Here is a 13,741-nt window from a genome sequence, read left to right on the forward strand (position 1 = left end):
GCACTCGCACACACAACGGCCACTGCCACAGCCATAGCCAGCCATAGCAAGCCAGCCAACAGCCAACGGGCAACGAACGAACCAACGAACGAACAAGCGTACAAGCGTAGAAGCGAACCAACGAATGTACTACGAACGAACACAGATACAGATACTTTTCACGTACTGGGGTACTGCTGCCTGCGTTTGCGTCGTATAGAGAGCTCTGTAGCTGTAGCTGCTGACTCTGAACTGTTGGCTGCCTGGTGCTTGGGCCTTTGCTGGTTGCTGCTTCGTGCATTCGTTCTGTGTATTTGATATTCCACTGAAGGCAAAAGCGCTGAACAAAACTGACTTGGGTTTTTAGTAGAAGAAAATTTATAAAGTGAACAAACTGTAGTGTAAAAATTTTGTGTGTGGCTGTAGTGCGGCAATTAAATAGCAAATTACACCGAATTTTCATACGGGTGAGTGAAAAGTGTCTCACTACAATCGATTTAGCATATATTAAATTAGTTTATTTTTGCAAAAAGCTACGCATTCGTGGCGATTTATTATATAAAATTTTCTAAATAAACTAAACGACCCAATTTGCGGCGTGGGTTTCTCGTATCAAGCAAAAGTATATGGCTGCCTAGCTGGCTGGCTGGCTGGCTGGCTGGCTGGCTGGTTGACTCGTTGGCCATACAAACATGGCTGCCGACTGCCTCTGCCTTGCTGGCTCTGTTCTGCTCTGCTCTGGCTTGGTGCTCATATTGTGGCGCTCGGCAGGCAACGATATTGAAATGAAATTTTGAATGGAGGGCGCGCGCGAATAATTGACGGTTATTTTTTGAAAATACAAGTATATACACTGTCTAGGCGCTACGTGGTCATGTACTGGATGGCGAATATGTTTCAATATTGTCATATGGGCGCATGGCCGGGGGTCATGTAAGCACTAATAACAACAAATACAACAACAACAACAACAACTACTACTACTAGTACAATAATAAGTAAAATTGTTGATTATTCAATAGCAAGGGGTAAAGAAAAAAAATCAAAAACGAGTGTATGTTTAACGTTTAAATATGATTATTAAAAGGAATAAATAAATTAATTGAACGGCAAATTGAAGAAAATGAATAACTTTTAGGTATCTGCATACCTTTATAGGTATTTAATTGAAAATTATTTTTGTTTTTTTTTTGTTTTTTGTGAAGTTGTAAATTTGTTGATTGATGACGCGTTTCATTAGGGACGGTAGCGGGCGGTTTGTCTTCAATAGTCACGGTTGTTTCTGAGTGGGAGGGGGGTGAGAGCCTTAACGTGAAAGTTTGAGGGAGGGGGGGGGGGGGAGGGGGCGATGGGCGGTTGTTTCCGTAGAGGGGAAGGGGGTCAGGGGGTCAGAGAGGGGTGTACTATGCATATGTTGGTACAGTTGTATGGCATGTATGTAGTTAGTGTTGGCCTGTTGGACGGTCGGTCGGCTTGTCGGTTTAGGTGTGCGGGGTGGCTAGGAGGGGTTTTTCGCTGTTGGAGAGGGGGGAGAGGGTCTGCAACGGTTTGAGGCGCTCATTGTGGTTATATGTGACGAGTGTGATGGCGTCGGCGACGACGACGACAACGTCTATGGCAGTGACGGCAGCGGCGCCGCGGCAAATGCTACTGGCATTTCGTTCGCACAAAGCTACAGAGCGCTTACGCTCGCTCCACACGCTTTCATATGGGTGAGCAGCAATGAGCAGCGAGGTACAGTCGCGGCAAAAATAGTCAAACATTAAATGTGTTGACGCCAAAGCACGCTCTACCCTGTCCCACACCAATTATTTTACATCGTTGTCAAAGTTGTTGGAAGCGTTCGCAACAATGAAATGAAATAATGAAATTAGTATTTTAAAAAGTATTCCATAATATTTCAAATTAAAAAGTATTCCATAATTAAATATTCAATTCCAAGATCTCATGAATTTTTTTTCGCATTTATTTTAAATTTTTTGTTTAACATAAACATGACGGTGATTTTTAGTTATAACTGTCCATTAAAAGTGTTTGGCGAAAGACTCTCTTGGCCTTGGCTCCATGTATTCAAAATTGACGTATTTCAATTCTTTCCAAATATCTAGCTTTAAAATTGTACAAATGTTCATTATTATTAGTCATTTATATTGAATTATTTTCAACTCGTCGTTACTATTATTTTTGCTTCTTTAAATATAATTGTTTGAAAATTAAGATAACATTTTGTTAATACAAATAACTACCTTTTTGATATTCTGAATGTACTTTTACATTATATGTATATATAGTGAATAGTTGTGATTAGTTTTAATATTTGAGATAAACCAATTCCTATCATCATGAATAAATTATAATTATATACCTGTCACCATATTCTGCGCCATCATTGTTAAGATGCAGAGCCAAATTGTACATGCAACTTAGATGATGGTGGACTAGTTTTCTGAGCCGCCACTGTGCAGCCACCGTGAAAACGCAAATTCTTTTCTTCACACAAGTGCAAGCAGCTGTGTACACGCGTTTTGCCACCACTGTGCCCACTACACGTTCTGCTGTGGTTGTGGCGGGCCCGGCCCGGCCCGGCCTCGCCGTCTACCCGCCATTGCCAGCCGCCCGCTCTCCCGTTGCCTCTTCGCTGTCTATGTCTCTGTATCGGTTGGATTGTTCGACTCTCTGATACTTTTGCTGCTGTGTGCTGTGCGGCCGCTTGCCTGCCTGCCTGCCTGCTTGTGTATTTTGATGGTCTCGTTGCTCACTCGCTCGTATGTACGTATGTACGTACGTATATATGTATGTATGTATGTATGTACTACGTAGGTTGTTCGACTGAGCGCTGCGTGTGTATTTCGCTTCTGCCTTTGGCTTTTCGCTTGGTACAGCTGCTTCAGTTGAATTTCAGTTCAGTTTCAGTTTTCTATGGCCGTTGCGCCGCAGTACATTTTGTTCGGTTTCAGTTCAGTTTCAGTGCCGAGACAGAGGCAATTTTCTGCTGCCATACCATACACCCAAAGCAGCAGTTCGACCAGCTCGGGCACAGAGCGGCCAAAAGTGAATTCAACTAAACTGTTCGTTCAGCCAACGTTGAGGAAATCAAAGTACGTACATGTACGTAGATATTTTCATTGGTAACTTGACTTACATGCTCGTATGTGTGGCTAGCTACATTTTGTTCTGAGCACTTCGAGGTATTGGATGGCAGGACAGTGAGCGGCGTATAAGTAATACAGCCTTTATTTAAAATGGTCCACTGAGGCATATTAGTTGATGTTCGATTTATGATTGACAGGTCAATTGTTATACAAAGCAACATCATTTAAATTATTTGAATTGCCAACTGATTTCCGTATAAAAGAACATACATATATATCGCTAATTAATTTGTTGGTTGTGAAATAGATTTAATTGATTATATTGAAATGAGATGATGTTGTCACAAAAGTGATTTAATTAACAAATTATTAAAATAATCTAGAGTAAAGGTGAAATGATTTTAGCATTAAAAACAAATAATAATAATTCCTGAGGTTTAATTTAATTGTATAAACACTTGTTTATCCAAATATTATTCTTGCAAGTTCTATTAGCGATAATTCAAGTTTATTATTCTTAGATCTATAACTTATACGTACATACATATGTGCCAATATTGGTAGCCATGACTGTAATTAATACGATGGTGCACCATCAAACGTAGCAAGTAACTGCGTCGCCTGTTTTGCATTTCGTTTTCGATTTCAGTCATTGTTTTGGCTGCGTTGCCGGGTACGTTCCACCCACCTGTCGCTAATTTCTGCGACGCCGGCCAGAAGAAGAAACCTTTGGCTAATTGCGACAAATAGTCCACAACCAATGGAATGTCTCTCGACATATTCTTGGCATTTGGCACTCAACAAATCCTCATGCATCGTACATCCTTCACAATGCGTTTTATGTTCCAAATCCATTGTTGTACAAGATGTTTTTGTTTTTCATCTACCGTGCAAGTCCACCTAGTAAAAGGGGAAAGTAGGCTGGTCGGGAAATTTTGAAACATAAATTAGCAAGACTGTTGTTATCCATGACAACAATTTGGAAACTCTATATTATGTTTATTAAGGATTCTCAAAGAACATTTGGAGAATAATCGAGGGAACAAAGTGTACAAATCATATAGAGAAAGAAATATAACCCAAGAAATTCTGACATTTTATGTTAAATTGTGTATGAGCTATAATTTACAATAAAGAAATATAACCCAACAAATTCTGATAGAAACATATTTCATTTTACTCAGACCAAATAATATCTAGTGGCTAAATAAAAATTATTCCAGAGAGCTGAGCACAATGTTATTGCTAAAGGGCAACTTTTAAAATAGCAAAAAGAACCGCTCTTGTGAAATATGCCGACCTACTCTGAAAACGGTAAAGCCCCAATTTATCCAAAACAAATTTGTCAGTTTCCGCAGAAAATTTTAGCCGAAATTTCGACGGTTTCAATTAGTCAATGATTTCAAATATTGAACGTATGAGTATACATAAAAATATGTATAGTACATATATTTAAAATACAAGGGCGTACGCAGGGGGGGAACACTGAGTTGGATTTTTTGAAGTTTAAATCCTGTGACTCTTTTATGTGAGGAAAGTAACAATCCGAAAAATTAATTAACTGAGAGGACATCAACCTTTCGGCAGCTATTTCTATGTGTTTTTAAAATTGCTTAAGTTTTGTAAAACATCATTTCTACATAGACATATGTACTTACCTTGTACCTTTGATAATAACTACAAGTAATACCTCTACATTTGTTCAATGTAAGAGTTAAGTTCGCCAACTTAGGCGCATTGAAAACGCTTGACAAAAATTGCATCAAAAGCACTTCACATGCTTGGGCCTACGCTTATGGCTAAAACGAAGTCTCAGCAATAGCCAATGGTCACGTTTCAGTTGTTTATTTTTGAATAGCTTCAATTTCAGAACGTAAATTGTGGTGTAGTATACCAATAGCTATAGCTTTATTTACAACTTTATTTGGACATGAGGCTGCGATGCATGCCGGCCACTCAAAAAAAAAAGTCTCAGTTTGCAAAGATAAATAAGCTGTATACATAATACAAATATGTATGTGTGTAACTTATTAATATCACGTGTTCAAATCATTTAAAATCTTGTTTTTGGTAAACAAGAAATAGTAATTCTTGTTGGAGATTTAGTAAAAAGGTTTTCAATTGCTTTTTAAGTTTTATTCGAAGTGCATTTTCTTTTTTCCGTTCCACCGGAAAAAACTTGTTTGATTTTTAAATTGATTTTTATTGGTATTAATAGTTCAATGAAGAGCATCGGAAATATTTTATTTGTTCTTAAAGTAAATGTTAAAAGTTCTTTAAGTGTTTTTCTTTAGTGTTCTCATTAAAAAACACGCACACTTCATTCATCCCCAAGAGGGAGCCTGTTGACACAATTTGAACATGTGACAAAATGATAAGATATCTGGGTTTTATTGTGCTATAACTCGGAACAGGGTCTCAAATATAGCTAAGTAAAATCGATTATTTATAACAAAAAGCTCGGAACTAAACCACGCTACGTAACTATATTTTCATTATGTAAATGCTTTTAACAACGATTGCTTGAATTATTTGCAAAAAACTTAGACGTATCACAGCACTACAAATAGAGCGATACGTTTAACAAGAGAGAACGCTACAGTCCTGCAAGCCCGACAGTGTAATACCCTGTACCCAGGTAAACTTGCGTCACTGAGTTATATGCGCCCATAGCAGCAGCAAAAAGAGGAAGAAGAAGAGCGAACTTGTTGCTGCAGTTTAGGGGGTTGTACTGGCAAGAATTTGTTTTGCTAATAACTTTTCTTAGAATTGACCGAATTGAATAAAATTGAACAACAATAGACAATTATATATAAATTATGTGTGCAAAGTTTGGTTTAGGTAGCATTTGAAATGTGGACGCTATTGACGAAATTCTGTAGCGGGGGAAGGGGGGGAAAATTAAAAAAAATAAAATAAACTCGTCCTTACTCGGACCTAGGAGAATCTGGATGCCAACTTTGGTTATTCCAGCTTTTATAGTTTCCGAGATCCTTGCGTTCATCCAGACGGACGGACAGACGGACGGACATGTCTAGATCGATTTCTCTCGTCATGCTGATCAAGAATATATATACTTTATGGGGTCGGAGATGCTTCCTTCTGTATGTTACATACTTTGCACAAACCTAATATACCCTTTTTACCCTACGGGTACAGGGTATAAAAAAATACAGAAACTTGTCTTTAAAACAGTACTGGGACATTGATTGTCTTTTCTTCGGCTGACATGGAGAGTAGAATATCAAAAAATATTAAAAACATCGCTGTGAAAATATATGTATATAAGATATTCAATAATCGAGAATATGTAACCTTTAGAAAACATCAAATAACTTTTAACTTCTTTAAACAGCAGCAACACTGTCACTTTAAGCATTCGGCTTAAAACACTCCAACTGGCAATAGCTGACTTTTGAATGACAAATTGTTAAGATTTTACAAAACACTTGGAGTTAGTTCGATTACACTTTTCGCTATAATGGTATTAAAAGTCTGGAGTCTGGCACAGATGACAGCTAATTGAAGTATTGAACCAACAATAGGGGCTAATCACAAATTCATAATTTGTAATCAGCTGTACAATTTAAATAATATTAATTTGATTCCACGTGCACACACGCGACTGCCAATTCTAAATAAGTCAGTAAATAAAAACACTAGACGGATCTTTGTTTGATTAATTTCTTTTGGAAAAATATTTTGTCCGTTTTTCATTTGTTAGTCTTCCTTTGCTTGTTTGGGAATAGATTAGAGCAACAAGTAGTTACGCTATTTGATATAAACAAGCTTAAGCAACACCCATACATACGTACATACATACATACATACATATGTATGTACTTATGACCTGACTATGACTGTTCTGTCTCGTATTTTTCTTCTAGCCGATGACTTCCGCGTCTTATTTGTTTTGCTTGTTTCGTATTTCGCGCGCGTTAACATTTCGCGCGCGGTGAGCTCCAATGGGGGACTAAATTGGCGCCAAAAGTTTTCTACATTACATACATATGTACATACCCGTACATACATACGTGAAAGAATCGTACGTTGCTGAGCGGCAGTGAGAGCGTGCAAGTTCCGAGCACACTTGCATACAAGTAGACTCTGTGGAAAGCTTTTGCCGTGGCACTTATATTCTTGGTGGAATTGATATCAATTTCCAAAAACGTTTGTCTTTGAGTTCAAAAGCTCAGTTTACGATTGAATAGTCGAATTGTTTTTTAGAAACTGGACAAATGCACCAATTTCACATAATGGGAGCGAAATCGGAAATGAGAACAGGTTGGCATGCGTTCTCAAAACGATCATTAACCTGACGCTTCGTTAAGTGCTGACAGGTCGAGTACGCTGAGTTTTGGCGCCGGCGCTGATTTTGCTGCCTCTGCCGACTGCTACACAGTGCTCTCTCTTCTTGCTTTGGGACTGTCGTGACTCGTTCATTTACTGGGCTGTCTGCTTGTCCGACTATCCGTCACTATTATCGTAGTGATTGTTGACATTGCGCTTATTGCTGTCGCTATGTGTAGTTGTTGTTGTTGTGATTTGACGATCTTCACATTGTGAGCTTTGTAATATGTTTGTTTGTTTTTTCCTGTCTTCTTTCTTTGAGAAAGCTTTTGTGTTCAAAACGCACACATTGTTCAAGTGTATGATTTTCAACAGATTTGCGGGCTTATTCCGAGAAATTCTTATCTATAGTGCTGTGCATTGTAATGTGTGTGACAGCACATTTTGCTAATGTAAATGAAAATAAATCGATTTGATAAATATGTAATAATTGCTTATTACATTTCATTTTATTTATTCATGCTTAGGAACAAATATTCAACGAAAATTTAAATTCTTTCAAATTGAACAAACACTAACCAGAATTATTTATTTCAATTTTGTAAAGTTAATGGTTGTAAAAAGCAGGAAAAATATTTCTTACATTTTTGGAAAACAGGAAATTCAAAAAACTGCTCGGAATTCATATTTTTATTAAACATGATAGAAAATATTATTTGCTCGTCGTATTAAAAATATGATTGAAAACTAGAACTTTGACGAATTAAAAGTTAATGCTTTTAAAGACGTAAATACAGTACAGTTTATCAGTAGAGTTTTTTCAATATATGTAGACATTAAGTGAAACTTATTGTTTTTAAAAACGTTGTGTGCCCGTAAATTTGTTATATTTGTATAGTTTAAATCCCCCATATTTGATAGATTCCTGTGGCAATACCATGCTTTTATATGAAATCTGTATTATTATCTTTTTGACTTTTATTAATTTATCGACAGGAAATTTATGGCAGGAAAAAATCAATTTGGTGCATATTTTAATCTACTTGTATGTATGTACTCGTACATGTAAATGTTTTGAAACACGTAGAGTTAGTATTTAATAGAAAATATTAGGGTACAATTACATATATTAACCCTTGTTTTACAGCCCTAATTTGTCTGCACGCACACACATACAAGTATTTTGTACATACATGTAAGTATGTATCTAGATTTTGCAGCAATATTGCCATATTGTTTGTCTTCTCGTCGCTGTTGCTGTTGCAGTCGCAGTTTCCGTCGCTGTCGACGCTGAAGTATTCGGCCATGTCTCGTTGGCATCCACTGCGCAAATCCCTGTAAAAGTATCTACCCTAAAATGCTGGTTCTGCGCACAAGCTCGGTTTTCGTAGTTGGCTGGGTGGTTGGTTAGTTTGTTCGGTCGATTCGTTGTGTTGCTTTGTGTTCCTGAGCACTGCGTTTGCCAACAACAACCGCTGGGCAGAGCTGCCGACGTTGGCGTTGACGTCGAAACTGACGCCGGCAGCGACGTCAACGCTGATGTTGCCATTAAAAATGGTATAAACACACAGGAACAAACGCACAACGAGAAAGAGATAAGCGTTGACAGCAATTTTACGCCTTTGTCGGTGCAATCAGCCTTTTTAGGCGCCTATATATAAACACACACATATATATATATATATATATTTACATATGTGTATAAGTATGTGTGTGTAGGCATATATGTACTTTGTTTCAGCCCACTGGCGTTGACATGGTGGCGATGGCCTCTTTAAAATTTTATATCCTCACTGGAAAGCGCTGCTCCTTATTTAATATTCCATGTAATAATAGTTGTCTCCCCCCCCGCTCGCCTATTATATAGAATTGTGTCTATATGAGTGCTGAATCTGCCGACTTTTGGCACAACACTGCGTATGTGTAATATTATATGTATATTGAATTATGCGACACTGTATCATATACAGGGGTCAAAATATAAGTTGCTTGAATGGTATTTGTGAAGCTATTGCTTATAATATTACTGATTAACTTTTCTGATTTAGTTTCTGAATTTTATTTTTCATTTCAATTAAAGTAAAAGAGCAATAAAATAGTAGCACTATTGAGTGTTTATTATTCAGCCACATATTTAAATCCAGATTGCTTTCGTCACAACTCCCATGTTATTTATATTACATATAATGGTATTTTAAAATAGCCCAATAAGAGCCAGTACTACAAGTAAGGACATTAAAGGGTTAAGTCATTGCGTAGTGCTATAAATATTTTACGGCCTGTTCAATGAAATGGCTAACAACATTAACCCATCAACATCATCATCATTGGTACACAAAAATAGAAGAAAAATTTGTAACAACGTGACTAGCTCCAGTGAGCTGCTATCCTTTCGAACACCCACCCAAACACACCAGGGATCCATAAGCATGTCCATAGAGCTGATGCGACACAGTGTGTGTTTCGCTTTCGATTTTCTAGGTGGCATTTTCTTCCATATATCCTGCCAATGATATATGTATGTATATGTGTAAGGAAAGTGGGCGTTCGATGCCTGCGGGAGCTCCACCATGCGTAACCACGAAGCTGGCTGGCTGGCTGGATGGCTGGATGGCGTGTGGTGTGACGGTAGGGGCATATCACGTGTTGGCTCGTATGCTGTCGGCAACTGCCAGCTTTCGATGTCGAGCAATGCGTTGGGTGAGAGGGGAGCGGAGGAAGGCAATTTGCTGCATTGCGCGTGAAACTAGCAACATTTGCCGCCATTTTCGTGTTGCTTGGCCACCGTTGCTCACACACACACACACACGCACACAAACGAATATACATACGAGTATATGTACATACATATACAAGTATGTGGTTTTGTTGGCGGTTGCTAACTGTTTATGGGCGCGTGTTGTATAAGCCAAGGCGTTTATGGCCATCAAATGTATGTTGCCTGTTCATTATCACATCTTCACAGCATGCACTCTTCCACCTCCTTCTGCCATCTTTTTCCTGCCCACCAATTGCGAGTATTTAACGTCCATTGCAGACGGACACATTGACTTTACTGACCGACGTATACGAGTATATGATGGATATATGTACTCGCACGTATCCTCTGAGGCAGTGAATAGGCACGCACGTGCGTGTGTGTGTGTGTGTGTGTCTAGGTTAGCGTGTCTGTGGGACCGATTCCTTAACCTCCTGCCCACTGCCTGTCTGTCTGCCTGCATCCTAGAGCTGGCAACGTCTGTTCTGTTTTGTTGGCTTTATATCTGCAGTCTGATTTGATTTATTGTTGTTGTCTCATATTGTTCTAGCCAGGCTCGTCGTTTGTTAACCCAATTCACGTTGCTTTGGTGGCCATCATCCTCCTCGTTGCTGTCGTCACCAACGACGTCCCGTTGTCTCGTCATGTTTTGCTCTCTTCTTAATTTGGGTCAAGTGCATTGGGTCCGCCATTGGCGTATAGCACTCCTTTTGCCAGGGCTGCCATCACACTGTTGGCTGACTGCAAGTATTGTAGCTCCCCAAAAAGTTTCTTCACTTGTATACCAAGTACAAGTATTTATGGGATTTCATGAAGGTTAATGGCCACATAAACTGCGCGGCCATTTGTGCATATACTATTATGTATATATGTACATACAGAGTTAATCCATATTGCAACCACATAAATACAAGTATATATAAGCACAGTACATATGCTCATGCTACAGTACTCAAACCACTCAAAAGTCAGCCCGCATTTTCATAATACAAATATTTTACCTATTTACTTGAACACACAACCAAGCATATGAAAATATAAATATGTACAGTATATACATATAGTGTACAGTAATATCTCTATTTAATGCAGAATTGAAAATAAGGCTCTTTGAGAATTACTGAAGCAACCATTAATAAAATTGATGTGAAGCATTAATAAGCTTAAAAAATTCGAGTAACTTATTTTTGCAATTTTGGTGGACTTTTATATTTAAGTGTTCTTCTTAACAATAAAATTTGAAAAAGTTTTTGAACATACCCAGCAAATAAAACTAGCCAATAGCTGATAAATCAGATTACAATTATCAGGCCTGAATTTTTTAAAATTAGAACAACTCTGGCTTTCTTTCTAGATGGTTTAAAGCAGTTTATATGGAAAATTTTTAAAGCATTTCATGTTTGAAAAGTTTAATTTTTAGGACGTATTAAACCAAAACCAGATCGATTTTTGTACCGTCAAATAAAACGCTGAATAACTTTCTACTCCCGAGTTTGTTTGTAATTGAAATATAAAGTCATATCAATTTTAAAAAGGTCTTTCTGTTTTCCTAATTAATGAAAAATGATTTTTCATTTTGAATAGGCGAAAATTCTTGCAGTACAGAATAAAGAAACTATCTGAATAGCAATAGAGTTTCGGGGCCTAATTAAAGATATTTTACTGTAAATTCGCGCACACACAAAAGTATGTGCATGTGTGGATACAATCAAAAATTGCATTATTGATATACTTTATATACATACATATGTATGTATGTCTGTATGTATGTTTGAGTGCCTTTGTGTACATGGAATGCGTACAGTTGTCAACACAATGTTCGCCAATATTCAATTATGTTGCCAATGCAATTATGAATATTTAATGGCATTCATTTGCATAGGTAGAGGCATATTTATGCAAAGCATATAAATAATATATCATTAATAATAATGTATAAATAAGTGGGTTGTTGGTTGGCACTCCTAGTTGGGTTAGAAGACACATTCCCTTGTCAAAGTTCAAGTTTCTTGCTATCGCCAGCATCATAATTTAACTTTCGGGAGCGCTTTAATTTGAAATGAATATTTAGTTTAGTCGTTTCGAAAGAATTGAAATTTATAAGTGTTTTGCATATTTTCTCTCGTTACAGCAAATAAGCCCTGTCTGTAGAACTTTTTTGTAACTTTCGAAGAAGAAAAGCGCAAGAACTTAAGCAACCATGAGCGGGGAACGTCCGAAGCGTCCACTTTCTGCTTACATGCTGTGGCTCAACGAGAACCGCGAACAAATTAAAAAGGAAAATCCCGGTAGCAAGGTCACGGACATTGCCAAGCGAGGCGGTGAGCTGTGGCGTGGCTTGAAAGACAAGACGGTGAGTAACAGTGGCACTTGCAACGTCTAACTAAGTTGTAACGCAATACCTTTTGCCTTCTTCTTGCAGGAGTGGGAACAGAAAGCCATCAAAATGAAGGAGGACTACAATAAGGCGGTAAAGGAGTACGAGGCAAACGGTGGCACAGACTCCGGTGCACCCAAGAAGCGAAAGAAGGTTGCCGCCAAGCCCGCCAAGAAGGTTAAGAAGAAAGAGTCATCCGAGGAGGATGAGGAGGATGAGAGCGAGTAAATGTGGCGTCCATGCGCCGATTCTCGTATAAGTTTTAAACACACATTTTATTAATGTAATTTTCTAAGTGACATAAAACAAAATGAAAAACCCACAAAAAAACAAAACAAAAACAAAAACAAAAACAAAATACATCGTAAAACAAAGAGAAAAACCCTTAAAACCTTCAATTATGCACTAAAAAGCATAAAAACAAACCATAAAATAAGTTACAAATTATATAAATTACAGTGACACAAACATAAAATAGCAACTTTTCTGTTTTTTTCTTGCTTAGGTTTGTATGTATGGAAGTGTGTATGTTCAATTATTTTTATCCGCGAGGCTCGTTATATATACTACAAGTATAGCGGCCATTTAGGCATTCTACATAGTCGCTTATTTTCGATTTTTCGATTCCATTTAAGTCATAAATTAAAGTTTCTACTCTCGATTCGTCCAGTTCTGGCACTGTGCACTTTAACCTTTACAATTATGTTTAGACATATAAAATAAATGAAAATGTTTGGTCATACAATCTAATGTAAATGTTTGTGTATAGAGTGCGTTAATAAAAATATAATATAAAACACAAACTTCGCAATTTTTAACTTTGAATGTAGTTGATCGTGTAAAAATGTTGTTAGCGAATGATAAACAATTACGAGTATGATGAGAATTTTTTCTTTAATATGTAGCCAATTGTCGATTCATTCGTTAAAGAGAACAACAACTTTTCACCAAATAAAAAATTTAAATCAAGAATTCAACAAGTTATATATACAAACATTTAAATATATCTACAAATTTAACAAATAAGAGCAGATTCAATATAAAACCTTACAAATATGTATGTAATTGTAAATGTAGAGCTGATCGAAAATATTTAAAAATTATATAAAAATACAAAAACAATTTATATACACAATCTTTTTTTTCAAAACTAATGTCGACTCACATGATTGAGTTCTTGGAAATTTTATAGAGAACACATACTTACATATTGAGTGGGAAAAGATGTTCCAACCATTATTATTA

At 37.2% G+C, this 13,741-nt stretch overlaps 1 protein-coding gene across 3 annotated transcripts; it reads left to right on the forward strand.

The window, feature by feature from the left end:
- The first annotated feature begins 289 nt into the window (after positions 1-289).
- On the forward strand, positions 290-12,843 carry LOC115619956 (high mobility group protein Z). 3 transcript variants are annotated; one of them, XM_030512985.1, is made up of 3 exons: positions 290-446; positions 12,251-12,472; positions 12,542-12,843. In XM_030512985.1, exons 2-3 carry the CDS (start codon positions 12,320-12,322, stop codon positions 12,722-12,724), a joined length of 336 nt encoding a protein of 111 aa, XP_030368845.1. In that variant the 5' UTR covers positions 290-446; positions 12,251-12,319; the 3' UTR covers positions 12,725-12,843. The 3 variants fall into 3 exon arrangements, with proteins under 3 accessions (XP_030368845.1, XP_030368846.1, XP_030368844.1); XM_030512986.1 differs by lacking the exon at positions 290-446 and adding an exon at positions 2,905-3,087; XM_030512984.1 differs by lacking the exon at positions 290-446 and adding an exon at positions 2,906-3,077.
- Positions 12,844-13,741: the final 898 nt, after the last annotated feature.

This window comes from Scaptodrosophila lebanonensis, unplaced genomic scaffold, assembly GCF_003285725.1.
Source record: "Scaptodrosophila lebanonensis strain 11010-0011.00,11010-0021.00 unplaced genomic scaffold, SlebRS2 tig00000001-arrow-pilon, whole genome shotgun sequence".
Taxonomy (NCBI): domain Eukaryota; kingdom Metazoa; phylum Arthropoda; class Insecta; order Diptera; family Drosophilidae; genus Scaptodrosophila; species Scaptodrosophila lebanonensis.

Excerpts from the sequence above, each read along its gene's own strand:
- LOC115619956 (XM_030512985.1), top strand. The coding sequence starts at position 12,320 with ATGAGCGGGGAACGTCCGAAGCGTCCACTTTCTGCTTACATGCTGTGG. Across the intron at positions 12,473-12,541 it reads GTGGCTTGAAAGACAAGACG|GAGTGGGAACAGAAAGCCAT; the intron begins GTGAGTAACAGT and ends TTCTTCTTGCAG.